Source organism: Pseudorasbora parva, chromosome 25, assembly GCF_024679245.1.
Source record: "Pseudorasbora parva isolate DD20220531a chromosome 25, ASM2467924v1, whole genome shotgun sequence".
NCBI classification, from domain to species: Eukaryota; Metazoa; Chordata; class Actinopteri; order Cypriniformes; family Gobionidae; genus Pseudorasbora; species Pseudorasbora parva.
In genome coordinates this window covers 27174325-27200076 of record NC_090196.1, presented here as the reverse complement: position 1 = coordinate 27200076, position 25752 = coordinate 27174325, and the positions used below count along the sequence as shown (strand labels likewise).

Sequence of the window (25752 nt, the reverse complement as noted above, 5' to 3'; positions counted from 1 at the left end):
GGCTCAAAACAAAACTCAAAACGCTGATTCCTCCATTGCGCTGCATTCAAATCTCAGGGTTTTTATCTCCATGAAAATGTGTGTACACAAATGAGTTAACATATTAATATGAAGACAAATATCTGGCATACAAATGGAAACTAACACCCGTTTTTGTTTTTTTGTGGTCCACCCTGACACCGCTGAGAAAAGTAACAGATACCACGTGACAACGGAAGACACTGGTAAACTTCGATAGCCAATTAAATGTAAGTAGATTGTAAAAAGCGCAATGTTATTTAATAGTAGGTATAATATTTTGGTATAAAGTAAAATATTATTTATATGTCACCAATTACAAAAAACTTCCGCAGTTCCAAACCACGCCTATTTCATGTGCCGTATTCTTCCCACTTGTTCTATTTCTAAGTGGAAATCATCCTTGCCAGTTTCTTTTTAGCATGCCGGATATAGGAACGAACCATTCCCTTTCTTTTGTTATTTCACAGTAAAATATACTTTATTTTTCAGTTTTATTTCACTTATTGTTACACAGAGGAAAAAATAGTCGCCGTGTCAATGACAGGCGTAGAAACAGTGGCACCTTATGGCGATTGTGAGTTACTGCAACCCACCCACGAATAGGTATATAAAAAAAAGTATACATACTCCAAATGTGAGCTGGTTATTTGTATATCTGTCTTCTCTGCTCTGCCAGAGGCTGTTTGATCATCGTGTTGGTTTTTGGTAACATTATAGTCACAAAAAAGAATAGAAAAGCCACCTTGACGAAGAGTGGCGTAAATTATTATTATTTTTTTTGCTAATTATAAATGAACTTAGAATATGGATGACATAAAAAAAAGAGTGCATTTCACCAAAAGATATTGTTAAATGACAGCAATGCTTTTGGCTCCATTCAATTTTTCTAAGTATTTAAAATAACTCTCTTTAATTTAACAGCAATACTACTACGTTTAAATTACAAAAACACTAATCGTGAAACAATTATAGTCACAAAGCAAATGTGCAAAACTTCTTTATTTACAAAACAATTGGCACAGTTGTGATAGTAAACATTTGAACAGCTCAGAGAAATCATTTCAGTTGTTCTGGCAACACAACATAGACCTAGTACACTCTCCTCAATGTGGGTGAACTCACAGTCAAGGCCATTTCCATAATCAACAAGCAGGAGGCAAACAGCACATCTCAACGAACAAAAACTTTAAGAGCGTGAGTTCAACCAGCCAACGTCTACGAGGCCTTTTGTTTCTTCCAACAGGCACAGTTTTGGCAGAAGAGGTGGATGTGATTATTTCAAGTCCAGTCCATATCAGTCCAGGTCTTTTCTCAAGACATGCACAAACAAGTGGTTGAAAAGATGGAAAAAGTGTAAAACCCTAAAATAACGCTGATCCGACTCAAGTCGGTCAGATTAAACCTTGGCATTAATGCAATTCATTTAACTGTACGGTTAAATCCAGGTGCATTGGTAGCAGCAATCTGCACATTTCATTGTCAAAATATTATATTGAGAGCGTTTCTACAGCCAAAGACAAAAAGAGTAAGAAAAGACAGCAAAAGAAAGACAAAACAATGACAGATAAGGAAGCATAACAGAGATGGAAAGAGCAGGAAGGGCATCAGACGGCGAGTTTGCTGGCCACCAGAGACTGTTTCCGCTGGGGAATGTCCTGAGGGGTGGGAATGTGGTCTCCGGTGATCTCTTCCTTCTCCGCCGCTGCAGTCGGGAGCTGCTTGTTCTTCATCTTGGCTTTGGCCATGTTATAGTCGCCAGAGTCAAAGTATTTTTGCTGCAAGGCAAAAGAAACAAAAACATCCATTATTTATTGTTATTTTATTTGATAGGGACCATTCATATTCATGAACATTTTTGTATGAAAATATTCCATGTAAATATACCAGAATTAGTAAAAATAATAAATTTTGGTCTGCAATCAATCAATAGGTTGAATTAATCACAGTTTTAAAGGGTTAGTTCACCCAAAGATTGTCATTTCGTCCTCCCTCATGTCGTTCCAAACCCGTAAGACTTTGATCATCTTCAGAAAACAAATGATCTTTTTGACGAAATCTGAGATGAGAGATTTCTGTCCCTCCTTAGGCAGCTACACAACTACCACTTCAAAAAGTGCATAGATATAAAACTAATCCATATTAAGCAGTTAAGTCCAAAGAGACACGATCGCATTATATGATGAAGAGATTTAGAATTGTATTTACATTTAAATACTGATCAGCAAACAAGCTCATCCAAACCTGCTTGACCTCCTGATTGGTTCCTGCAGAAGCTCAAACTTGCTGCATAACACGAGAATGAACCTCATTGGTTCTTGAGAAGCTCAAACGTGCTGCGTAACACGAGAATGAACCTCATTGGTTCTTGAGAAGCTCAAACGTGCTGCGTAACACGAGAATGAACCTCATTGGTTCTTGAGAAGCTCAAACGTGCTGCGTAACACAAGAATGAACCTCATAGGTTCTTGAGAAGCTCAAACGTGCTGCGTAACACGACAATGAACCTCATTGCTAGTTTCATAGCTGTCAGTGGAGGGACAGATGACTCTCAGATTTCTTCAAAAAGATCTTCATTTGTGTTCTAAAGATGAACCGAAGTCTTACAGGTTAGGAACAACATCTTACAGGTTAGGAGGGTGAGTAATGACAATATAAATTGTGTGAAATGACCCCATCTCTTATGAACACGTACCCCCTTTTGTAGTCTTTTTCGCAACAGATCCGACCCGCCAGGCCTAGCCCCCAGATGAGGGTATCGGGCCTTCAGTTTGACCTCCTCAGCTTTTTCTGGACTTACAACAGTGTCCTGCATCTCCTACATTAGATGTGGGAACAAAACCACTTCAAAATAAATTTTATAAACCACAGGAAACAGATTAATGAAAGTTACAGGTCAAATCAGTAAAAGTACATTGAATTAACAGCAGCATAAACAGAAAAACAGCAATGATTAGTCATGTGACATTATATTTGCCCCCTTAAAAAGTAAAGTTGATTGATCTATTTTCTATAATGCAACAAATAAAAAAGATTATAAAAACAGTTGTTGCATATGGTCCAGCAGCTTTCATTTTAATAGAACTAATAGATTAATTTATATATTATTATTTAAACAATAAGGCGACATTACTGCATCAGCACAATCGCATTGTCAGATGGGCTACGGCCTCTTAAACGTGTTTGAATGAGCGAACCTGCTGCTCCTCTGTGCTCGCCTCCACTTCACCGGACATCTGGACAAATTAAATGCACAAATAAAAAACACACAAAAGAAAAAAAACGAAACACAACAAAAATACTTGGCTTTGCTTCGCCCTCGGAGAGCTGTCAGGCGGATAACGTTAACTGACCCTCTGATGCGGTTGCTGTCTTGAAAATCCTAAATGTTCTTCTTCGAGAGAAACAGAAAGCGGCTCACACAGTCACCTAACAGCACCGCCGCCTCGCGGACAGGAGGAGAACAGCGAAATGTTCTCGAAAGTGTCTCGAAATGTTACTCGGGAGGATAAGTTATTATTCATGTTTACTTTAAAAATATTTAAATATTTCACAGCACATGGACACATGTACCACAACCTTTAGGTGGACAGTTTTAGAAGTATGCTAGATTAACTAGTATGAAGAACTATCAATCACATTCGGGTACATTACTGTCAAAAATATTGGGACACCCCTCCAAATCATTCCACTCAGGCGTTACAATCACTTCCATGGCTAAAAGTGTATAAAACTGGACTCTAGAGCAGAGACGTGCTCTCTGGAGTGACGAATCACGCTTCTCTTGGGCGAGCCGATGGACGAGTCTGGGTTTGGCGGTTGCCAGGAGTACAGGACATTGTGCCAAGAGTAAAGTTTGGTGGAGGGGGATTATGGTGTGGGCTTGTTTTCAGGGGTTGGTCTCAGCCCCTTAGTTCCTCCATTGAAAGGAACTCTTAATGCTTCAGCATACCAAGACATTTTGGACAATTTCATGCTCCCAACTTTGTGGGAACAGTTTGAGGATGTCCCATTCCTGTTTTCAAGGCCTTGAAAATGTATGTATTTAATATAAGAACAGTATATTTTATAAGGTTAAAAAATCTCTTTTAGCTAGAACTGGAAAATGTGTTACATATACAGGGGTTGGACAATAAAACACTGGCCAATATAATGTTTCACACCTATATATGGTGGCCTGGTGGACAATTTTCACAATTTTACACTTCCTCAGTAAGAGTAGAGTGTGAAGCTTGAATTAGCAGAGCAATAGCTAATTAAATAATAAATTATTGCAATCCACAGAACATAATTAGACACATATCATAGTTTAAAAGAGGAAAAATAGTTGGTGCTCGTCTCGTTGGCCCATCTGTGAACCGGACAGCGAGTCTTTGTGGTGTATCAAGCTATGGTATCCAGGGTAGTGTTCGCATACCACCACAGGACGAACCATATCCAGCAGGACTGAGATGCAAAAGGGATGTCTGGGTTTGTGTGCAAAAAATATAAAACCTAAATGAAACATGTATTGCTCTGATGAGCCCCCTTCACTGAATTTCCCAAATCTGTGGGAGTTACAATGTGGAGAAGCCCCAAATATAAGGGCACTGTGCTTGATGGGCACGTCACTGCCAAGGTCTATTTTAGAGGACTATGTGCACCTGATGGTTCAAACATTGTACCCCGAAGGGGGTGCCGCGTATAAACATGTTAATGCACCAATACACACAGCAAGATTGTTTACAGAATGCGTTGATGAACATGAAAGTGAAGATGAACATCTCCCATATTATTTATATTATTGAGCCACTTTGGGGTATTTTGGAGGAGCGAGTTAGAAAGCATTTTCCCCACCAGCATGTCCAACCTAATCAAACATTTTCAGATTTTAATATTGATTTAATTTGCATACATTTTGATGTTTGATTTCATGATTTTGAGGGACAGATATGTCAAATAGTTTTAAACATGTATCACATAAGAACTTCTCGAACCTGAATAAAAAAGCACAAGAAAAACACAATGGAAGCAGTCGCATTAAAATTTATTTTCATTTACATAATTTTAGAACACAAATGTTAGTTCCATTTTCTTACATATTCTACAATGATAAAAATATAAATCATGGAATTTTAAAAGAAATGTTTTTAATTAATTTGAAATTAAACAAATATTGGTCCGTGGCATGGTTCTTTCGAACAAGAATAAAAAATATACACTGAAGAGACCACTTTTGAGAGTGTAAACAAAGGGTTTGATTAGAGTTAAATGTGATAAATCCTCCTCAAACTGGAGTCTTTCTTTATTAATTTTAATGGAAAGACATCCGGTGTACACATCACTGAAATCTCATAATAGGATCAAACAGAGAATCCCCAAAAATTCTCATAAAACTGAGAAACTTAGTTAAGCATTAGCAAATGACACGTTAGTTTTGGATCCGTGTTACTAGATAGTACAGGAGGAAGAAGATCGCAACCAGGCCGATGGACACGTAACACAGGATCTTTCGGTTGTCCCGGCCGGATCGTACCATTGTGGAAAACCTCTTCACGCTTCCAGTCAGCAGGCCAGTTGCACTGAGAAAATTGGAGTCCTGAGTAAGCAAGGATGTGAAACACATGATGAGTTACACCCATGTGCAAACACTGCAAATACAACATCAACAATTTGATACACACACCATGCCATCCAAGTAGGCATTCTGTTCCTCAGCCTCTTTGTCAATGTCGTATGCCAGCTGTGGATAAGACCAAAGACATTTAAATGCCACAACATGACCACTTATATTAAAAATCACACTAGTCTACAGTGTTTATATCTGACTTACAGACTTGAGTCTAGAGACTTTACTGGCCAGATTTTCTGCCATCAGCTTGTTTTCAGCGTCCAGCATGTCATCCACAGCGCCATGTCCTGTCAATTACACAAAATCCACTGTTATTAAGTAATTTTGTCAAGTTACACCAATATGACTTCATATCAGAACACGTTCAGATTCAAGTTGACCTATACTGGAAACATCAACAATAACCTCATAACATTAAAATAGTTTGTGGATATACTAATAAAATAGTCGACATGAAAAAAATAGCTGTATATTAAAAGAAAACTGCTACGTGTCACTTACCTCGATTCCACGAATCAGCCATTTTTAAAGAGCTAATCAGCTAACAACCCAGAAAAACACCTTAAAACACACCAGACACCAACAAAACCTGATCTTTTTAACCTTAAATGACGTTTAAAACAAATACCAACACATATGAGTTCTGTAAAATTGTTGACAACTGTAAAAAAGCGCAGTTATCATCACAAAGCGACCCGCTGAGCAGCGCAGCGTACACTGTAGCGCAGCAGCCGCGAGAGGATTGTGGGATATGTTTGTCCGCCAGTCATTCATTTTTTTATCATAAGGACTCTCTGTCTGATTGCATAAGCTTCGTAGCCAGCCATCTGCTTGTGTTTGCTGTTTAAACATTTTGTTCGGTTAATATTTTTTTAAACGACATCGATATGAAATAAACAGCGCGTGTCACTGCTGTGCTGGTAAGCATATTATGTTATAATGCATAACGATTAATTATTCTATCATAACGACGAATTTCAAAATGCAAAAACAAGGATTAAGTTACATAATTAAATGCGATAATATTTGTATGTCTATCTGCGTGTGTGCGTTTTTGTAATGAAGATGCAATGAATTAGACTATAATAATGAAATATCTATCGAAGAATATATTTCAAGATACACAACATAAAGCGGGGAAAATTGAGATTTTTAAAAATATAATTAACTGTTATATTGTTGATGTTTTAACAGAAGGGTGATTTGGGATATTTCAGTGTTTGTGTTGAATGATCACAAACACCACTGTTGTCTAAATCCTGTACGATCTTTATACATGTAGAATACAACGCCCTACGTGGCTTTAATATGCATTGAAATATGCATATTAAATATTAAATTGAATTGCAATTATTCCAAGCACAAACCTTTTTTTTTAAATCATGCAAAGGTTTCGGTTAAATTTATATATATTAGAATATAATGATTTAAATATGTATTTGAAAAATATATAATTTGTAGTTAAATTTTTCATATTGAATCATTAAATAATGCAAAACAAGGATTTTCACTAGTGGTCTCAGATGTTTGAACCCGACTGTAATTCATGTAATCTCTCTCCACACACACATACACACCTTAAAAATAGGCCTTCATATTTTTTCGGTGTAGGTGAAAAAAGTTTAAATTGCATCATAAAAATGTATTTGTATTTTTTTTTTTTTAAATGTGTTAAATAGTCAAACTCTTCATGCCAATGTATATTCAAATTGAATTTATATATCTGTTTCTTCAGATATATTTATATATCTGTTCTTTTTGTAGTGTGGAGCACCAATCAGCCACAGATTGTCATAATGTTGGCCCGCAAAGGCCTTATGCCTGATGGGTTCCTGTTGACACGACTCGCTGAGGATGCCACACAACCCAGTCGCATCCGACCAAAGTCACAGAGGGCGCGTTTCATCACCAAGAGTGGCTCGTGTAATGTTGCCCACAAGAATATACGAGAACAGGTGCGATGCACAGATCAACTCAAATATATCGTTGTGTAACATTTTATTAGACAACAGATGCCATGATGACTTGTATTGCCTCTTAGGGCCGGTTTCTCCAAGATGTTTTCACCACAATGGTGGATCTGAAATGGCAGCATTCCCTCCTCATCTTCACTTCGGCATTCCTCTGCTCCTGGATGCTCTTTGCCATGGTTTGGTGGCTCTTGGCATTCGCTCACGGTGATCTGGAGCCTCGAGATCCCAACGAGCCCGGACCTGTGCCGTGTGTCACTTCCATTCACTCCTTCACATCTGCTTTTCTGTTCTCCATTGAGGTTCAGGTAAATGACGACCGTATCTCGTATCAGCTGAGCTTAGTGCACCTAGTGTGAAGTTAAAAGTTAAGATAATGAAAACATGTGTCCGTAATATCAGGTCACTATTGGTTTCGGAGGACGAATGGTGACGGAGGAATGTCCGCTGGCCATCGTAGTCCTCATCATCCAGAACATTCTGGGTCTGATCATCAACGCCATCATGCTGGGCTGCGTGTTCATGAAGACGGCTCAAGCTAACCGGCGAGCAGAAACCCTCATCTTCTCGCGGAACGCAGTCATTGCCCCGCGGAACGGCAGACCAACGTTTATGTTCCGCGTCGGGGATCTGAGGAAGAGCATGATCATCTCGGCCACCATTCAGCTGCAGGTGACAAATATCTTCTGCTCTCTTAAAAATTAAGCCTTTTTTTATTCAGTTCCACATTTAACATCCACAAAACCATTTAAAGGGGGGGGGTGAAATGCTGTATCATGCATACTGAGCTTTTTACACTGTTAAAGACTTGGATTCCCATCCTAAACATAGACAAAATTTCAAAAACTAATGTTGGACGTTTGATAGAGTATTTTTGTGTCAAAAATACTCCTTCCGGTTTCTCACAAGTTTCGGAGAGTTTTTTTCGAGTATGGGTCTACTTGACGTTAATAGAAACGGAAGGTCCTTGTATGGGCCGTACGGGCTCTTCTCCCGGCAGGGTGCGCGCGCGCGTGACTAGATCGAGAGAGAGGAAATGCACGCCGAAAACAGTCTCTCAGCTGCAGATCCAGTCGTCCGTGAACACTTATGGTGTTACCGATTCGTAACCGATTTGAACGCAGAAATGACGGGAAGCTTCAAGGCATCGCTTCAGTCGCGTCTCAAAGTGGATTTCCACGCCACTGCTGTCACAGGACTTTACCAAATCATACCAAAGAAGTGTGTTTTTGACAGAGCGGTCCCAGCGATAAAGGTTCGGTCCTGCTTTGGAAGCAGCCGGTGAGTAAATCTGTTTCAAATGTCTCTGCTATTGGCTATCGTCGCGTGAGTAAACATCAGTAAACGACACGATCGCGTGCTTCGTCATTCAAATGCGCTAACGGTTACTCCATTGTTGTTCTGTATAACTTTACACTAGTCTGACTCTGAGGTGCAAAACCGTTTTGCTTGCTACTTCTAAGGTCTAACTTAGTCACATACAATAGTCCATAAACCGAATCATGTCCTCATAAACTGCGAGTAAAGACACACAGAGGCCCCTAAATACAGTACATACCACAGAGATGGACGTCCTGATGTTGCCGTTTCTCGTGTTCAATTTATTTCAGCCTCAGATTTAATTGTGGATCATTATCTGTATTAGCTGAGATAGATGGGTTTCTCCACGCTTGAGGACGTCACCGCTTTGTGCGCATTCATCATTCTTTAGCTCCGCCCACACGATACGCCTCCAGGCGCTCGGTTTTTTCCGGAAAGACACGGAACAGCCTATATATTTTTTTTAAATATGATAAAACTAAAGACTTTCTTTCGGAGATATGAAGGATGCAATACTACTCTATAGGTACTCAAGATTGACATGAGATTGACTGAAACTGAGTGTTTCACCCCCCCTTTAAAAGGGATAGTTAACCCAAAAATCAAAATGTGATGTTTATCTGCTTTACCTGCACAGGGAATCCAAGATGCAGGTGAGTTTGTTTCTTTAGGAGAACACAAATGAATATTTTTAACTCCAGCCGTTGCTCGTATAAGGCATGTCAATGGGGTGTATTTCTATGAGAGTAAAAAACACACAGACATACGAATCCATATTAAACCCTGTTGTTCGTGGTGATACATTAATGTCTTAAGACACGAAACAATCAGTTTCTGTGAAAAACCCAACAGTATTTATATAATTTCTTACCTGAAATACAACACTATGTCCAACAGCCATCCCTGTGGCATCACTTCTGCTGGATGAGGTCAAATGTACATGATATGGTGTATCTCAATGGGATACAAGTGGCAGAAGTGATGTCTTGTGCGTATCACACACCATATTGTGTATTTTGACCTCATCCAGCGGAAGTGATGCGCGCTTGCGGCTGTTGTACAGTGTTGTATTTGAGGAAAAAAATGATATCAAAACTGTTGGGTTTCTCACAGAAACAATCGTTTCGTGTCTTAAGACATCAATGTGTCGCCACGAGTAACAGGGTTTAATATTGATTCGTATGTCTGTGTGTTTTTTACTCTCATAGAAATACACCCCATTGACATGCAATGTACGAGCAACGGTTGGAGTTAAAAATCTTCATTTGTGTTCTCCTGAAGAAACAAACACATCTACATCTTGGATGCCCTGGGTAAGCAGATAAACATCACATTTTAATTTTTTGGTGAACCATCCCTTTAAAATTCTTGAATCCATGACATTTTTAGAGTGTAAAAAGGTAGCCTATTTAAGATTATTAAAATGTTCTTAACATTAAGACAAAATGGCTCTTTTAAGAACTGTTCATTTAGAAGATGGCATCTTTTATGGCATCAGTTCTGTCCAGAGCTTCTTGAGTTGAATTCCACCCTAAACTTGACTTTTGTCCCTCAGGTGATTCGGCGGACAGTGACAGCGGAGGGTGAGGTGATTCCTGTTTGCCAGCTAGATATCCAGGTGGAAAACCCTCTCAGGAGCAACGGCATATTCCTCGTCTCTCCGCTTATAATCAGCCACACTATTGACAGAGGAAGTCCGCTGTACGAGGTCTCAGCGCAGTCGCTGGCTGCTGAAGACCTGGAGATCATTGTCATTTTGGAAGGTGAATGGAGTGGATTTCTCTTTATTGTAATATTTTTTGTTTCATTAAAGAATCATTGCAGCTAAGGCTATTTCTAAAGAAATCCCTAATACAAACTTATTGCATACATTTTTCACGGTGAAGGCAATCTCATTATGCCTTGCATTGAGTTAAATGAAAGATACAAGATGGATGAAGCTTATTGTTTCATTCAATACTAAACAGTATTGATAAAAATACTTTATTATAAATACATTTGGACAGTTTTACCCTTACAAAAAAGTTTATTTAAGTGTGCTATTAGTAAACTTCTTTTAAACTAAAATAAGAAAGTACACTTTCAGTCTATTTTTTATATAGATAAATATATACAAATATATGAAATATTGCCACCAATTCATTTCAGTTGAAGATTTTGATATATGGTATATTATAAAACTTGAAACCTTACAACACATGCAACTTATATATATATATATATATATATATATATATATATATATATATATATATATATATATATATATATATATATATATATACAGTCTTGTTCAAAATAATAGCAGTACAATGTGACTAACCAGAATAATCAAGGTTTTTAGTATATTTTTTATTGCTACGTGGCAAACAAGTTACCAGTAGGTTCAGTAGATTCTCAGAAAACAAATGAGACCCAGCATTCATGATATGCACGCTCTTAAGGCTGTGCAATTGGGCAATTAGTTGAATTAGTTGAAAGGGGTGTGTTCAAAAAAATAGCAGTGTGGCATTCAATCACTGAGGTCATCAATTTTGTGAAGAAACAGGTGTCAATCAGGTGGCCCCTATTTAAGGATGAAGCCAACACTTGTTGAACATGCATTTGAAAGCTGAGGAAAATGGGTCGTTCAAGACATTGTTCAGAAGAACAGCGTACTTTGATTAAAAAGTTGATTAGAGAGGGGAAAACCTATAAAGAGGTGCAAAAAATGATAGGCTGTTCAGCTAAAATGATCTCCAATGCCTTAAAATGGAGAGCAAAACCAGAGAGACGTGGAAGAAAACGGAAGACAACCATCAAAATGGATAGAAGAATAACCAGAATGGCAAAGGCTCAGCCAATGATCACCTCCAGGATGATCAAAGACAGTCTGGAGTTACCTGTAAGTACTGTGACAGTTAGAAGACGTCTGTGTGAAGCTAATCTATTTTCAAGAATCCCCCGCAAAGTCCCTCTGTTAAAAAAAAGGCATGTGCAGAAGAGGTTACAATTTGCCAAAGAACACATCAACTGGCCTAAAGAGAAATGGAGGAACATTTTGTGGACTGATGAGAGTAAAATTGTTCTTTTTGGGTCCAAGGGCCACAGGCAGTTTGTGAGACGACCCCCAAACTCTGAATTCAAGCCACAGTACACAGTGAAGACAGTGAAGCATGGAGGTGCAAGCATCATGATATAGGCATGTTTCTCCTACTATGGTGTTGGGCCTATTTATCGCATACCAGGGATCATGGATCAGTTTGCATATGTTAAAATACTTGAAGAGGTCATGTTGCCCTATGCTGAAGAGGACATGCCCTTGAAACGGTTGTTTCAACAAGACAATGATCCAAAACACACTAGTAAACGGGCAAAGTCTTGGTTCCAAACCAACAAAATTAATGTTATGGAGTGGCCAGCCCAATCTCCAGACCTTAATCCAATTGAGAACTTGTGGGGTGATATCAAAAATGCTGTTTCTGAAGCAAAACCAAGAAATGTGAATGAATTGTGGAATGTTGTTAAAGAATCATGGAGTGGAATAACAGCTGAGAGGTGCCACAAGTTGGTTGACTCCATGCCACACAGATGTCAAGCAGTTTTAAAAAACTGTGGTCATACAACTAAATATTAGTTTAGTGATTCACAGGATTGCTAAATCCCTGTTTGTACAGTCAAAGGTAGACAATGCTATTTTTTTGAACACACCCCTTTCAACTAATTGCCCAATTGCACAGCCTTAAGAGCGTGCATATCATGAATGCTGGGTCTTGTTTGTTTTCTGAGAATCTACTGAACCTACTGGTAACTTGTTTGCCACGTAGCAATAAAAAATATACTAAAAACCTTGATTATTCTGGTTAGTCACATTGCACTGCTATTATTTTGAACAAGACTGTATATATATATATATATATATATATATATATATATATATATATATATATATATATATATATATATAAAAAAAAACTAGAGAAATGTACTTTGGCAGCCCTAAATTACTAAAACTCAAATAAAAAACTAAATAAACTGAAACTAGAAAACAAAACAAAACAAAAACGAGCAATGAAAGAGTGAACACTAACAAAATTGAAAAGAAAAAGTGAAAATTAAAAGATGCTATCTTATAGGGTTGCTGCCTATATTGTTCCCTAGTTTTTGAAGCAGAGCCTTTGTGTCTGTTCTACCAGGTGTTGTGGAGACCACCGGCATCACAATGCAGGCCCGCACATCCTACACACCAGAGGAGATCTTGTGGGGTCGGCGTTTCGTCTCCATTATGACGGAGGAGGATGGCCGCTACTCAGTCGACTACTCCAAATTTGGGAACACAGTTCCTGTCCGGATGCCGGCCCTCAGTGCCAAGGAGCTGGACCAGACCAGGGGCGTGCAGGACAGCGGCCCCCATGAGGGTAAACCTCAGGGCTGGGGGCTGGTGAGAGCGGGACGGGGCGGGTACAGGAGGGGTGGCGGCAGGGCCTGCGATGACGCGGCAGCCAAGCCGTGGTACGTAACAGCGGAGAAAGAGGAGGAGAAGAAGGGTCAAAAGAAAACGGTGAAACTTGAGGAGATAGGCAGAGAGATTGTGGAAGAGACAATAGAGGACATGAGCGATTAGAGCACAATTTTTTTTGTTTTTAAAATATGGTAGTAAAAATGATCTAGCAGTTACTGGGGATACTAGTTCAGTTAATAGTCAAACATATTATATAGGTCTCAAATAGGTTTTATACTACACATGTTTTGTAAACGGTCAAAACATGAACAACTGAGAATTTCTTGTAGATTTCATCCTTCTCTGCCGGCAATATAATGAATTTTACGATTGTTTTGACAGAAAAAAGTGGTGCTTGTGCAAGGCTTGGAGCCTAGTTAGGGTAGACGGCATAAATAGTTTGATGAGAATAAAAAGGAGGCTGTGAGGCGTAGAAGTACAGTAAATACTGTCAATTCTAAACTTCCACAGAAGTTTTTTTTTGTGTTCCACTGTGCCACTATGTAAACGCACTAAACCAAAGTCCCTTTCAGGAAAGTCATTTCACTCGGCGGCCATCTTTGCAATGCCTCTCAGGCAGCTGTTTCAGTCACGCAAGTGCAGCTCCTATATCTTTGGAAAGGGAAATATAAAATTCTCCAAAGCTGTTCATCCAAGCTTACGTTTAAATTTCATTTTTGAAATCGCTAATGAAATCTGACAACAAGAGACTTATAAATAGCGTTAGAAAAGAAGACTGACTTTTCATACCAACACAAGGTTCTAACGGCATCTGCAGTGATGCAATGACTTCACCAATATGCGATTGGCTCGTTTATTTAAAGGGATACTCCACCTCTTTTTCATATTAAACTATGTTATTCCCTTAACTAAAACGAGTTGACACATACCTCTTTTGTCTCAGTGCGTGCACTTAATCTCTCTGACGCGCGGTGACGATCTGATAGCATTTAGCTTAGCCCACTAAGCCCAGTTCATTCATTAGTTGCCAAACAGAGATCAAGTTAGAAGCGACCAAACACCTCCACGTTTCCCCTATTTAAATACAGATACACGAATAGTTGAATGATCAAGTATGGTGACACTAAATAAAACGTGGCGCTTTTCTAAGCGGGTTAAAAAGGATGAGTATAATGTACTTCGTAAGTTTAAATACTTTGACTTGGCGCAGTAAAATAGGGCCGAATAAAATAGGGTGATAGGGCCCAATTAGTGTCTAACTAACAGATGCGTTTGACCTATGTTTGCGCGACTTTAACAACATGTTCTTGTTTTTTTTACCACAAAATATGTCTAGCTTATGTTTACATAGAAAAACAATGGAAAAGAAGTGCAGTGAAATAAAAAAAAAAAGCTTTTTGTGTGGCACAAACTGTCATTCTATAATCCACAGCTTTTGTTTTCAGTCATGTCAAATTAAATGTGGCATCTACCCAGACTAAAATATATTGCTGCTGCTGTTGAAGCAAACATGAGGCAGCTGTATATGTTTGTATGTTGGGTTTCGTTACCATAAACCCTTTAAGAAATATTCCAGTTCTTTGCCTTTTTGTGTCCTCATCTTGTTTTATGAGATGTGATCGTGTTTACATGACCTTTTTGTTTTTACTTTGACTGTAAATGTTGACATATTGTGTGTTTACCTTGTGCAATTTTGTGTGAACTATAGGACCTGATTGAACACATCATGTTTGTGTTCACCCTAAGCTATTTAAATGACCACTAGATAATACATTCCATGTTGATTTAACTGTTTACATATCAGCGGGTTGATTTATTTTGTGCATTTCATGTATTTAATAAAGTATATGACATTTTGTATCTCTGCCTGAAGGGACTTCCTGGTGTTTTCTTGACTTTTTTTGGGAAAACGTGCATGTTATATCACAGGATTATGGGTCAACAGCTGGGCAGAGTTTACTTTTAGAGACTTTGCGGCGATTGGTATTCAGAGGGAAGCTGGTACATCTGTGTTCAGATGGTGGAGATTTTAAAATCGGCTGTTTTAAATCCACTCAGCGGTCTAGGACTGAATACATTTAGTCCTCTTTTTTACTCAGTGTTAAGGTGCGTTTACACCATGTCGTAATTACCGTAAGGTTTCTGCTTTAGGTGCTGAATTTAACTGGTTAGTTGAAGTGGAGCTGTCCGTGGTGCTGAATGGACACTTGAACTGTCTGAGGTGGTTTGAAACTGGACATTTAAGTTGTTAGGAGTAAGGCAACCTCTAAAAACCCAAACGTCACTGTTTCTTTAAAAATGTTTAAAACGTAGAATTTTGTTTTTTGTTTTAAACGTTTATTTTACTGATGTAAAGGTACCACATACAAAGGTCATACATGAAAAAAATCAAACATTTTGCTGCATTATTTTAAAATATCCGCTAAAATCGACTGTATTTAAATAAAGTAAAAACACAATGGTATTAGGATAAAAATAGTTTACAACAAGCAGTGCTTTTTGATTTTTAAGTGGTTAGTAAAATCCAAACAATCACTAAATAATGGTACAAAGTAAATATTTAGATATCCATAAGAGGTATGGCAACAAAAAGCCTCTATTGTGAAATCATGCAGGACCAGAGGCCGCTGAGCACCGGCAGGAGGTATAAGAGCGACGTGCTCGCAGCGGTCGCCGGCCCGCTGTTACACAGGTCAGTGTTGCAACACCTGTAAGTGTATTCTGATATCGCCGGGAACTTCTGGGACAGACGAGAGTTATCACAGTCGGTGTATCGAATGCACCGGCGAATGGTCTTCCCACCTGGGAAATGAGAAATGTCTTAATTAGTAAATAGAACAGAACAGAACATGATACTATGGAATCGCTGGGAAAACCCCATTTTGGAATGTTTATTTTTGTGAGAGGGTAGAATGGACCAGGATAGACGTCTACACTTAAAAATGTATGAACAACATTGCTTTAGATAAGATACAAAAGCAAATACACCGATCAGGCATAACATTATGACTGGCGAAGAGAATAACACTGATGATCTCCATCACGGCACCTGTTAGTGGGTGGGATATATTAGGCAGCAAGTGAACATCTTGTCCACAAATGTTGTGTGTTAGAAGCAGGAAAAATGGGCGTGTGATGTGATGGCTAGACGACTGGGTCAGAGCATCTCCATAACGGCAGCTCTTGTGGGGTGTTCCCGGTCTGCAGTGGTCAGTCTCTATCAAAAGTGCTCCAAGGAAGGAACAGTGGTGAACCGGCGACAGGGTCATGGGTGGCCGAGGCTCAATGATGCACGTGGGGAGAGAAGGCTGGTTCGTGTGGTCCGATCAAACAGACAAGCTACTGGAGCTCAAATTGCTCTAGAAGTTAATGCTGGTTCTGATGAAAAGGTGTCAGAATACACAGAGCATCAGTTTGTTGTGTGGGGCTGCAGATCAGTCAGGGTGCCCATGCTGACCCCTGTCCACCGCCAAAAGCACCAACAGTGGAACGTGAGCATCAGAACTGGACCACGGAGCAATGGAAGAAGGTGGTCTGGTTTGATGAATCATTTTCTTTTACATCACGTGGATGGCCGGGTGCGTGGCTTACCTGGGCAACACATGGCTCCAGGATGCACTATAGGAAGAAGGCAAGCCGGCGGAGGCAGTGTGATGCTTTGGGCAATGTTCTGCTGGGAAACCTTGGGTCCTGCCATCCATGTGGATGTGACTTTGACCCGTACCCCCTACCCAAGCATTGTTGCAGACCATGGTCGCCCTTTAATGGAAACGGTATTCCCTGGTGGCTGTGGCTCTTCCAGCGGGATAATGCTCCTGACGCAAAGCACAAATGGTTCAGGAATGGTTTGAAGAGCACAACAACGAATTTGAGGTATTGACTTTGGCTTTATATATCTTGTCAGTGACAGAGAGCATATTTGTCCACAATAATTATATATTTTCAGCTTCAGAATCATGAATAGTTTTATTCTGGTGTCAACAGTATCATGTACTTTGTGTTACCAGCACCAGCAAGTCTAAGCCTTTTCATTTCCACCCACAATGTACTACCAAATTTAGCATTTTAAATCAACAGTAAAAATTTTTGTTAACCTTTTACCATATGTCTTGTAGTATCATATCGTCATTATTGGTCATTATTGTGATATGTACAGTCCCTGACAAAAGTCTTGTCGCTTGTGTACAAATTGACCTAAAGTGCCGCTGAAATATATTTCTAATCAAGATATTTTTACAAGAAATGGCTCATTTTAATCCCACCAGCTTTTGTGATAATGTTTCAGTTAAAAAACTAAACTTTCAAAAAGTATTCTAATATTCACAGCTTGGTAAAGCCCATTGAGTCAATTTTTGCAAAAACATAAGTGTTGTCACCTTGTCATATGAGCTTCACCTGTGACTAATAATGGATCAATTAGGTCTCAAGTGTGTATAAAAAGAACCCCAGTACGCTAGACCTTCACATCAACTGCAACTAGACCTCTGCAAACATGCCTAAGATTCACCCTGAGACTAAAGTTTTGATTATCAAGAGGCTGAAGACCAGATCCACTGCTGATGTGGCAGACACCTTCAATGTGTCTCAGCGTCAAGTTTAGAGGATAAAAAAAAGATTTGAAGAGACTGGAGACGTTTTTGACAAGCCCGGGTCAGGCAGACCCCGCAAGACAACTGCTCGAGAGGACCGTTTGTTGGCTCGAAAATCCAAGGCCACTTTCCACTGCAGCAGAGCTCCACGAGACCTGGTCACCTGAAGTCCCTGTGTCAACCAGAACAGTTTGTAGGATTCTGTCTCAAAATGGCCTCCATGGTCGAATCAGTGCCCAGAAGCCAGCACTAAACAAAAGACAATTGAAAAACCGTGTGCCATTTGCCAAGGCCCACAGCCTGCTAAAAGGATGGACGCTGGTAAAGTGGCAGAAGGTGGATTTTTCAGATGAATCTTCTGTTGAATTACACCACAGTCACCGCAAATATTGCAGGAGACCTACTGGAGCCCGAATGGATCCGAGATTCACCCAGAAAACAGTGAAGTTTGGTGGCGGAAAAATCATGGTCTGGGGTTACATCCAGTATGGGGGTGTGCGAGAGATCTGCAGGGTGGAAGGCAACATCAATAGTCTAAAATACCAAGAAATCTTAGCTACCTCTTATATTCCCAACCATAAAAGAGGCCAAATTCTGCAGCAGGACGGTGCTCCATCACATACTTCCATCTCCACATCAAAGTTCCTCAAGGCGAAGAAGATCAAGATGCTCCAGGATTGGCCAGCCCAGTCACCAGACATGAACATCATTGAGCATATGTGGGGTAGGATGAAAGAGGACGCATGGAAGACGAAACCAAAGAATATTGATGAACTCTGGGAGGCATGCAAGACTGCTTTCTTAGCTATTCCTGATGACTTCATCAATAAATTGTATGAATCCTTGCCAAACCGCATGGATGAAGTCCTTCAAGCTCATGGAAGTCATACAAGATATTAAATTTGGATCTCACAGCACCACAACTTAATTTACTGACATATTTTTGTATTTGCAGTAAATTTGTTCCATATCTGTATAGGCGACAAAACTTTTGTCTTGCCAAAATTGAACCTTTCTGTCTTGATTAAATGATAAATATTTTTTCGGTGAAAATTATTTATTTCAGTGCATTAAACATCATTTGGGAGGGTTTTAGCTTTTCATATGAGCTATTTCTAACACCAATTAATTAATTAAAAGTCAGGTTAATATCAGGTATTTCTAGTAAATAGATAAGCGACAAGACTTTTGTCAGGGACTGTATAGAATTGTGATATTAAGGTATTGTTAAACCCTAATATTAAGTAATTATAGAATTAGTAAAGTACACTTTAAAAAAACTTTTTTACAAGAACTTACCCAACACTGCACATCATTATTTGGTAAGAATTTATAGCAAAAGTGGTTCAGAAAAGTGAAATTAGTTCTTAGAAAATGTCTAGCATATAAGTGCATGAATGGAAATTACAATGGACACTTACAGAATGGAAAGGCTAGTAGCTTTGGTTAATCATGAACTGGAACAATTTATTTTGCAATGGGAAAATTTGGTTACGTACCACTCCATTGGCCTGAATTTATTTTCAAAATTTGATAAATGTTTATATGTTGAATCTCAAATCTCCCCCAAAAAAGAGAAAAATATCTAACATCACGTCTTTGCAGATTGCTTGATAATTTATATGCAATGCCAAAATATTTGAAGTGTCAAGTGTACAAGTATTTATAATATAATATAATATAATTCATATAATATATATAATATACAAAAAAGAATGAAACAATAATAATTGCATATAAAATGTATGTACTACATAAAATAACTAAAAATATAAATGCAAATATTTTTTCTCCGTCTCAGGATATTTCAAGTGACTTAAGTGTACAAGTGAATTTTTGATAATATAATTAATATATAATAATCAACATATTATATAATAAAAATAATTAAACAAAAACAATTGCATATAAAATATATAAACTACACTACATAAAATAAAATATAATATGGCAAATTTTGTTTCTGCCTCAGGAGGATATGTACGGCATACTAAAGCTTTATCCACAAACCTTTCTCATGGAGATATAAGCATGCGTCCTCATAAGAGCAAACTTGCTGCACTGAGCAATGGCCCCCAGTGTAATCCTCACACTTGTAGCATCGAAGAGACGAGCCTGCAGAGGAGAATCGCATTCCATAATGCTTAACGCCTGTTTCGAATAAAAAGCACTGAGGTCATGACAAAGCCAAACAAAACCAACCCGACAGCAAGTACCATATGCACTGAACTCACCGAAGCTAACCGGCACACAACAGAGCAGTAGAAAAAGTCCAAGAGAGAACTTCATTATGAGAAAACCTTCTTGACCTATATAATAATTGAGAAAAAACTGCAATTAAATAAAACCAAACCTGGTGGAAATATGTATTTACTTGTATGAAAGCTGTGGAAAAAACATCAGCAGCATCCGATTTATATTAAATATCCCTTACCCTGCTCAAAAGTATTCAGATGTCACAAACGTCCAAGCTTCTGCGTATCAGCGAACCAAAAGCATTCCTCGTGCCACCTCTTCCCCGCTCGAGCTCTTGCCCATCCTCACCCCTGCCCTACATGAATGATGTCATTGATGGACTTTCTCCTACATGCCAAGTCAGATTAAACGGACCCTAAAATTTTAGTTTTAATTGACATTATTGTCTGCGTTCTCAAGAAATCCTTGTTGCATGGTTTCAATGTAGTGAGTTTTCCCTGCAAAAAAAGCTACAATTCGATGAATTCAATTGTTTAGAGTTCATAAATTTGTTCACATCCAAAGCGTAAAGCACCTCAAAAACCCTTTTGCCCATCCTGCACAGCCAGAATTACATTGACCTAAAATGGAGCGCATTCAGAATGTCTTTACAAAGATAGCACACACAATCTTAAAACAAAAGATCTTCCCTCGATTCTGTTCTGTTATAGTTGAATGTAATTGTCTCTCTATCTGTACAGCGTAACCGCTGACCACGAGAATTAAAACCCTGATCCTTTCTGCTACGGTTCCCAACGCTGCAGCTGGTGGCGACAATAAGGCCTGTGTCACATTTCCCAGAGCCTTTCTGCAGTCATGGAGGCACTCAATTCAAATGTCATCTCAATGGCGCCCTTATTTTAGCCTGAATCTGAAAAGGCACAAAATACAACTGAGAATCTGTGTCTGAACACAGCAGAACAATCGGGGTGAAGCTAATGGATTTGTTGGTATTTAAAACACAGTGAAGTGTGGCAGCCCACACAAGTACTCATGTTGTTGCTTTTCCCCCCCCTACGTTGCCGAAGGGAACAGAAAAGTCTCAGAATGCTAATATCCAGGAGAAGGCACGGTGATTGGCTTTTTCCACAATGCCAGAGTGGGACTGTGTTTAAAGCACTGAAATCTAGGCACAGATGAACAATGAAGCTGTGGTCAGACAAGCAACAAAGAGCACTTGATCTTTGTTTGGGCTGAGGCATTCAGTGCAGCATTTTAAATAATGTTGTGTGTGTGTGTGTGTGTGTGTGTGTGTGTGTGTGTGTGTGTGTGTGTGTGTGTGTGTGTGTGTGTGTGTGTGTGTGTGTGTGTGTGTGTCTGCTAATCCAGCTCTTAAAAATAGATACTCAATTAAAAATAGAGTCAATTTTGGTTAGTGGATTTGGTTTCAGTTTCCCGATTTAGATGTTTTTATCCTGTGAAGTTAACTACGGTAAATTTCAAATATCTTTTTGAAATGCAACAATCATAATCTTTTTAAAGGGAGTCAATTATAAAAAAATATATAATTATTTTAATATGTTCCTTGAGGTTCAATTTTAATGTTAATAAAGTTTTCTGCACAAAAAACAAACACAAAAACAAATATATATGCACAAGGATACTTTTTTTTAACCCTCATTCTTACCCTCTGTCAGAAACGATAGGTTTTTAAGGGGCGGCTCCTTTAAATATGCACTATGTAGTATTTTTGCAGCAAAATATCCAAAAACCACAAGGCCAATGTTATATATTTTGTTCAGTTGAGTACCTACAATATCCCAAATGTTTCCAATTATTTGTAAATTGTGAGAAAATTGCTATTTTAACTAAGGACCGGAACGTTTCAGTATTGCGTTCGAGGGAGTCGCCTGTCAATTGTGTCATATCTGCGCTACCCTCAGTTTCGGGTTTTACCAAGGGGGTAATCTAGCGCTCGGAAAGCGTTCCACCCCTAGGGGCTGCCATTGCTAACCAAGCCATCACCTGCTGTTAGCATCCCATTGACTCCCATTCATTTTTGAGTCACTTTGACAGTGAATAACTTTACATCTGAGACGTTTAAAGACTCCATTTGTCCATTGTTTATTTCTAAAGAAACACGACAATGTATAAAAGGCTCCATTACCTTGTATCTTACACTATCGCCCCGCAGAAGCTGTTTTTGTAAAAATAGGCTAACGATTGCGTCATAACCAACGCGACCCTGTCGCACAGTTGAGAAATTACCGTATAGACCTGAGGAGACACTCCCAGGCAATCTTTTACTGTCTATGAGGCAGTCGGGGGGACGTGGAGACATGTCCTGGAGACTAGTCTGATAAAGTCAAGGGGGAAGAATGGGGAGAAGCCCATAGTGAGCCAAAAGCAACGGGAGAAAATATTTAAACAACGTGATTCAGATTTCGCTTTCCACAACTACTAGAAGACTCACAGCTGTCAGACAGGAGGCTCACGTCACATCTACGTCGTCAAGCTCAGTCTGAGCCTGCGCAGTTCGCTCAGCCATCAGGAAGTGAGTGCCCCTAGGTTGACTTCATTATTTCGCCGTAGACGTCAATGGGGTCGCTGTGTCCATTTCTTTTACTGTCTATGGGTTTTACTTGGCAGGAGCGCTTTACTCTTAGCAGTGTGAACAAGTGAACGCACGGAGTAACGTCATAACATCATTTTAAACACACTTAAATGCAGTGGTGGAGGAAGTACTGAATCTCAGTACTTAAGTAAAAGTACAAGTAACCAGAAATATATTTACTTTAGTAAAAGTAGAAGTACTACAACGACAATCCTACTTAAGTAAAAAGTAAAAAGTACCTGATTTTATGTGTACTTTAAGTATTAAAAGTAAAAGTACTTGCATAAAAATGTATTCTCTTAATGTCTAATTCTAATAATTAAAAAGAAGAAAACAGTATGAGCGGTGGCATTTTAATTGAGTTAGTTTTGGGTTAATGTCATTGTTCTTACCATCTGTTGCCTAGTTTACATTCTGACTTACAATTCTGCTTATCTGCAAAGTTAAATGTCATTTTTCTGAAGCAACATTCTCATCAGCTTTGATGTATTTAAATGATATTTTATTTATGATATTTTTACCTTTTATAAACAACATTTTCCATTAATCTTATTAAATATAGGCTTTTCTTCAGCTTTCCCTTTATATTCTTACATTTGATTAATAAATTAAATTAGAATAAGATACAATAGGGTTGTTACCAATCAAATTAAATAATTAACACTGAAAAATTACAACTGCACTAAATAATGCTATGAGATTGTTTTAACTAAAAAAAGTTAACTAAACTACCAGTAGATGGCGGCAGGTGAATCCTTATGAGAGAGTCATTGAGTCGATTCGTTCAAACGGCTGATTCGTTCATAAATGAGGCAGTCGTTTATGAATAGGGCATTGAATCTTTGATGGATGTGGAAATCTGATCTTGAAAATATTTTCACTGCTGAAATAGAACAAAAGCAATAAAGCAATCAATTAAATGTAAGTGACTTGATGTTAATTCATTGTTTATGGAACTGTCAAATGAAATCAGTGTCACATTTTCTGTCGTGATGGTATTTGGGAAAACTACACTCGTTGGTCGTGTCATGTGATGTTTTTTTAACTGTTATAAAATATAAAAACTAAACATTTTGAATTTTTAATGCAGTATGTTACTGAGTTTCTTTGTGTGAGCGGGGCTGAGTTGTTTCCATTTCTCCTCGAGAGGCTGCGCGATCCTCAACAGCGCAACCGTCAATTCATTAGCCTATATAACGTACATTATATATTATTATCCGGGCAAGCCTTAATCTCGAGCCCTGAAACTGATCAGAAAATGTAACGAAAATGTAACGAAACGTTGTAGAAATGTAGTGGAGTAGAAAGTATAATAATTGCTGCAAAATGTAACGAAGTAAAAGTAAAAAGTATGCACTATATATTTTACTTAAGTAAAGTACAGATACATAAAAAATGTACAGTATTTGTACTTCATTACATTCCACCACTGCTTAAATGTATCTAATATGATAAACAGCTGCATTACCTCAAAATCATAACCGGAAGAGCGGATCTGCGCAGGCGCCCGGCGACTGTGTCCCGTCCCGTCATAATAAAAGTCCCGGTACTCGCGAGCTATGTGTTTGTTTAACAATCGTTCCAGCAGCTGTGCTCAGCTCCACAACACTCGGTCCTGCTCTGCTTCACACTACAGTAACGTTAATAACCGCATGCATGAACGTGATTTCTGCCCGAGTCCTATTTTCCACCGGCTGTGATGTGAAAACCATTTCCCAAGATGCTGAGCTCAAACTTTGCGTCATTAAACTACGCATTTGTTTTGAATAGGCGCCCTCCAGTGGACGGAAAGTTGCATAGTGCACTTTTAAGGCATGTCTGTAATAGTGTTTTGAAAGCGGTATCCATATAAATATGTATTTTACAGACAAAGCATTATGAAATAATTTACTTGTAATGCAGCTGCAGCAAGATCCGCTGGCTGCATCTTTTTAACATTTTCTTTGCAAAATGCTCCGAACAAACAAAATCCTACAACGTGATCCGGGAGGCCATTAAAATAAACAATCCACTTATTTTGGACGCTGAGATCCTTCTGAAGTCTGCACAGAGACACAAAAGGTCTTTTTAAACTGCAGACGTCAAAGCAAACATTCTTTCACTCTTTCATTTGTCCTGCTGTCGACAGACTCAAGAGCGTGGTGTATGTCAGAAACTGACACGCATCTGCGAACTGTACCCAGACTAGTGTTCACAGTGATTATAGTGATGATATCAGTTGATTTTGATGTGATGCGATGTTCACATCCAGTGTAGGCAAATGTCAGCCATTAAGCGACTGGACGCCAGTGGGTGGGGCCTATTGTGTGAGGATGCATAACTATTTGTAGATGTCTTGCTCTGGATGCAGTCATATGCAAATGTATTTGCCTGTGTGACATTGCAGAACCTGCAATATCAAAACAAGCCATCTTTGGAGCTTGTTTAAATAAATGCTTTGTTTATAATGAGTAGCAAAGGGGACCCCACAGATCAATTATTACACCATGTGGTAAATTACCCTTTTTGAGTGGAAGGAACATGCCGTTGTCGCACATGTATCTTTAAATTTAAATGAGCCGCTGCTCCCCGCCCCCTATCGAGAAGAAAGAGGAGCTTTCCCGTGGACGTGGAAGTTCGGATCATTTTACTGACTCGGATCTTTGAGTCTCGTTCAGCAAAATGAACGAATCTTTTTTCGAGTCATTTCGTTCATTTCAGCAAAATATAATTAAAATGACATGTTAAATAGCCCAACACATCTAGTACTTATGAAAATGTTGATTACATTTGTAAAATTTAATAAAAATAATAGGGTACTGCAACCAAAGTCAAATTATAAGAAACTGAAATGTTTAATTAATTGATTAGTTGTTGGGTCAGGCTATTGCAGTCTAACTCTGTTAGTTCACCTCACCTCCTGATCCAAAACATTATTTATTTTGCAACTTATTTATCACATTTGTTCTCCACCTCTCGTGTCTTCGAACTCCTCGAGACGTACGTTAGTTGAATGTCGATTCGTCTGTGTCTGA

General features: G+C 38.7%; 4 protein-coding genes across 6 annotated transcripts; 1 reads left to right on the top strand and 3 right to left on the bottom strand.

The window, feature by feature from the left end:
* Positions 1-1004: 1004 nt before the first annotated feature.
* Positions 1005-3468, bottom strand: arpp19b (cAMP-regulated phosphoprotein 19b). 2 transcript variants are annotated; one of them, XM_067437048.1, is made up of 4 exons: positions 3372-3468; positions 3216-3254; positions 2714-2836; positions 1005-1796 (listed from the first exon to the last, which is right to left on the bottom strand). In XM_067437048.1, the coding sequence occupies exons 2-4, from the start codon at positions 3252-3254 to the stop codon at positions 1626-1628; spliced, it is 333 nt and encodes a 110-aa protein (XP_067293149.1). In that variant the 5' UTR covers positions 3372-3468; the 3' UTR covers positions 1005-1625. The 2 variants fall into 2 exon arrangements, with proteins under 2 accessions (XP_067293149.1, XP_067293148.1); XM_067437047.1 differs by having other exon boundaries at positions 3216-3417.
* Positions 3469-5027: 1559 nt separating this feature from the next.
* Positions 5028-6358, bottom strand: bet1l (Bet1 golgi vesicular membrane trafficking protein-like). The gene is made up of 4 exons (XM_067437049.1): positions 6131-6358; positions 5831-5916; positions 5684-5740; positions 5028-5596 (listed from the first exon to the last, which is right to left on the bottom strand). Exons 1-4 carry the CDS (start codon positions 6150-6152, stop codon positions 5429-5431), a joined length of 333 nt encoding a protein of 110 aa, XP_067293150.1. The 5' UTR covers positions 6153-6358; the 3' UTR covers positions 5028-5428.
* Positions 6359-6398: 40 nt separating this feature from the next.
* Positions 6399-15228, top strand: kcnj11l (potassium inwardly rectifying channel subfamily J member 11, like). Its single transcript, XM_067437035.1, has 6 exons — positions 6399-6549; positions 7394-7584; positions 7671-7907; positions 8002-8271; positions 10475-10682; positions 13095-15228. Exons 2-6 carry the CDS (start codon positions 7426-7428, stop codon positions 13520-13522), a joined length of 1302 nt encoding a protein of 433 aa, XP_067293136.1. The 5' UTR covers positions 6399-6549; positions 7394-7425; the 3' UTR covers positions 13523-15228.
* A 563-nt stretch (positions 15229-15791) lies between these two features.
* On the bottom strand, positions 15792-20905 carry cd59b (CD59 molecule (CD59 blood group) b). 2 transcript variants are annotated; one of them, XM_067437046.1, is made up of 4 exons: positions 20384-20905; positions 20184-20258; positions 19960-20064; positions 15792-16162 (listed from the first exon to the last, which is right to left on the bottom strand). In XM_067437046.1, the coding sequence occupies exons 2-4, from the start codon at positions 20236-20238 to the stop codon at positions 15957-15959; spliced, it is 366 nt and encodes a 121-aa protein (XP_067293147.1). In that variant the 5' UTR covers positions 20239-20258; positions 20384-20905; the 3' UTR covers positions 15792-15956. The 2 variants fall into 2 exon arrangements, with proteins under 2 accessions (XP_067293147.1, XP_067293146.1); XM_067437045.1 differs by having other exon boundaries at positions 19960-20100; positions 20384-20899.
* Between the last annotated feature and the right edge of the window lie 4847 nt (positions 20906-25752).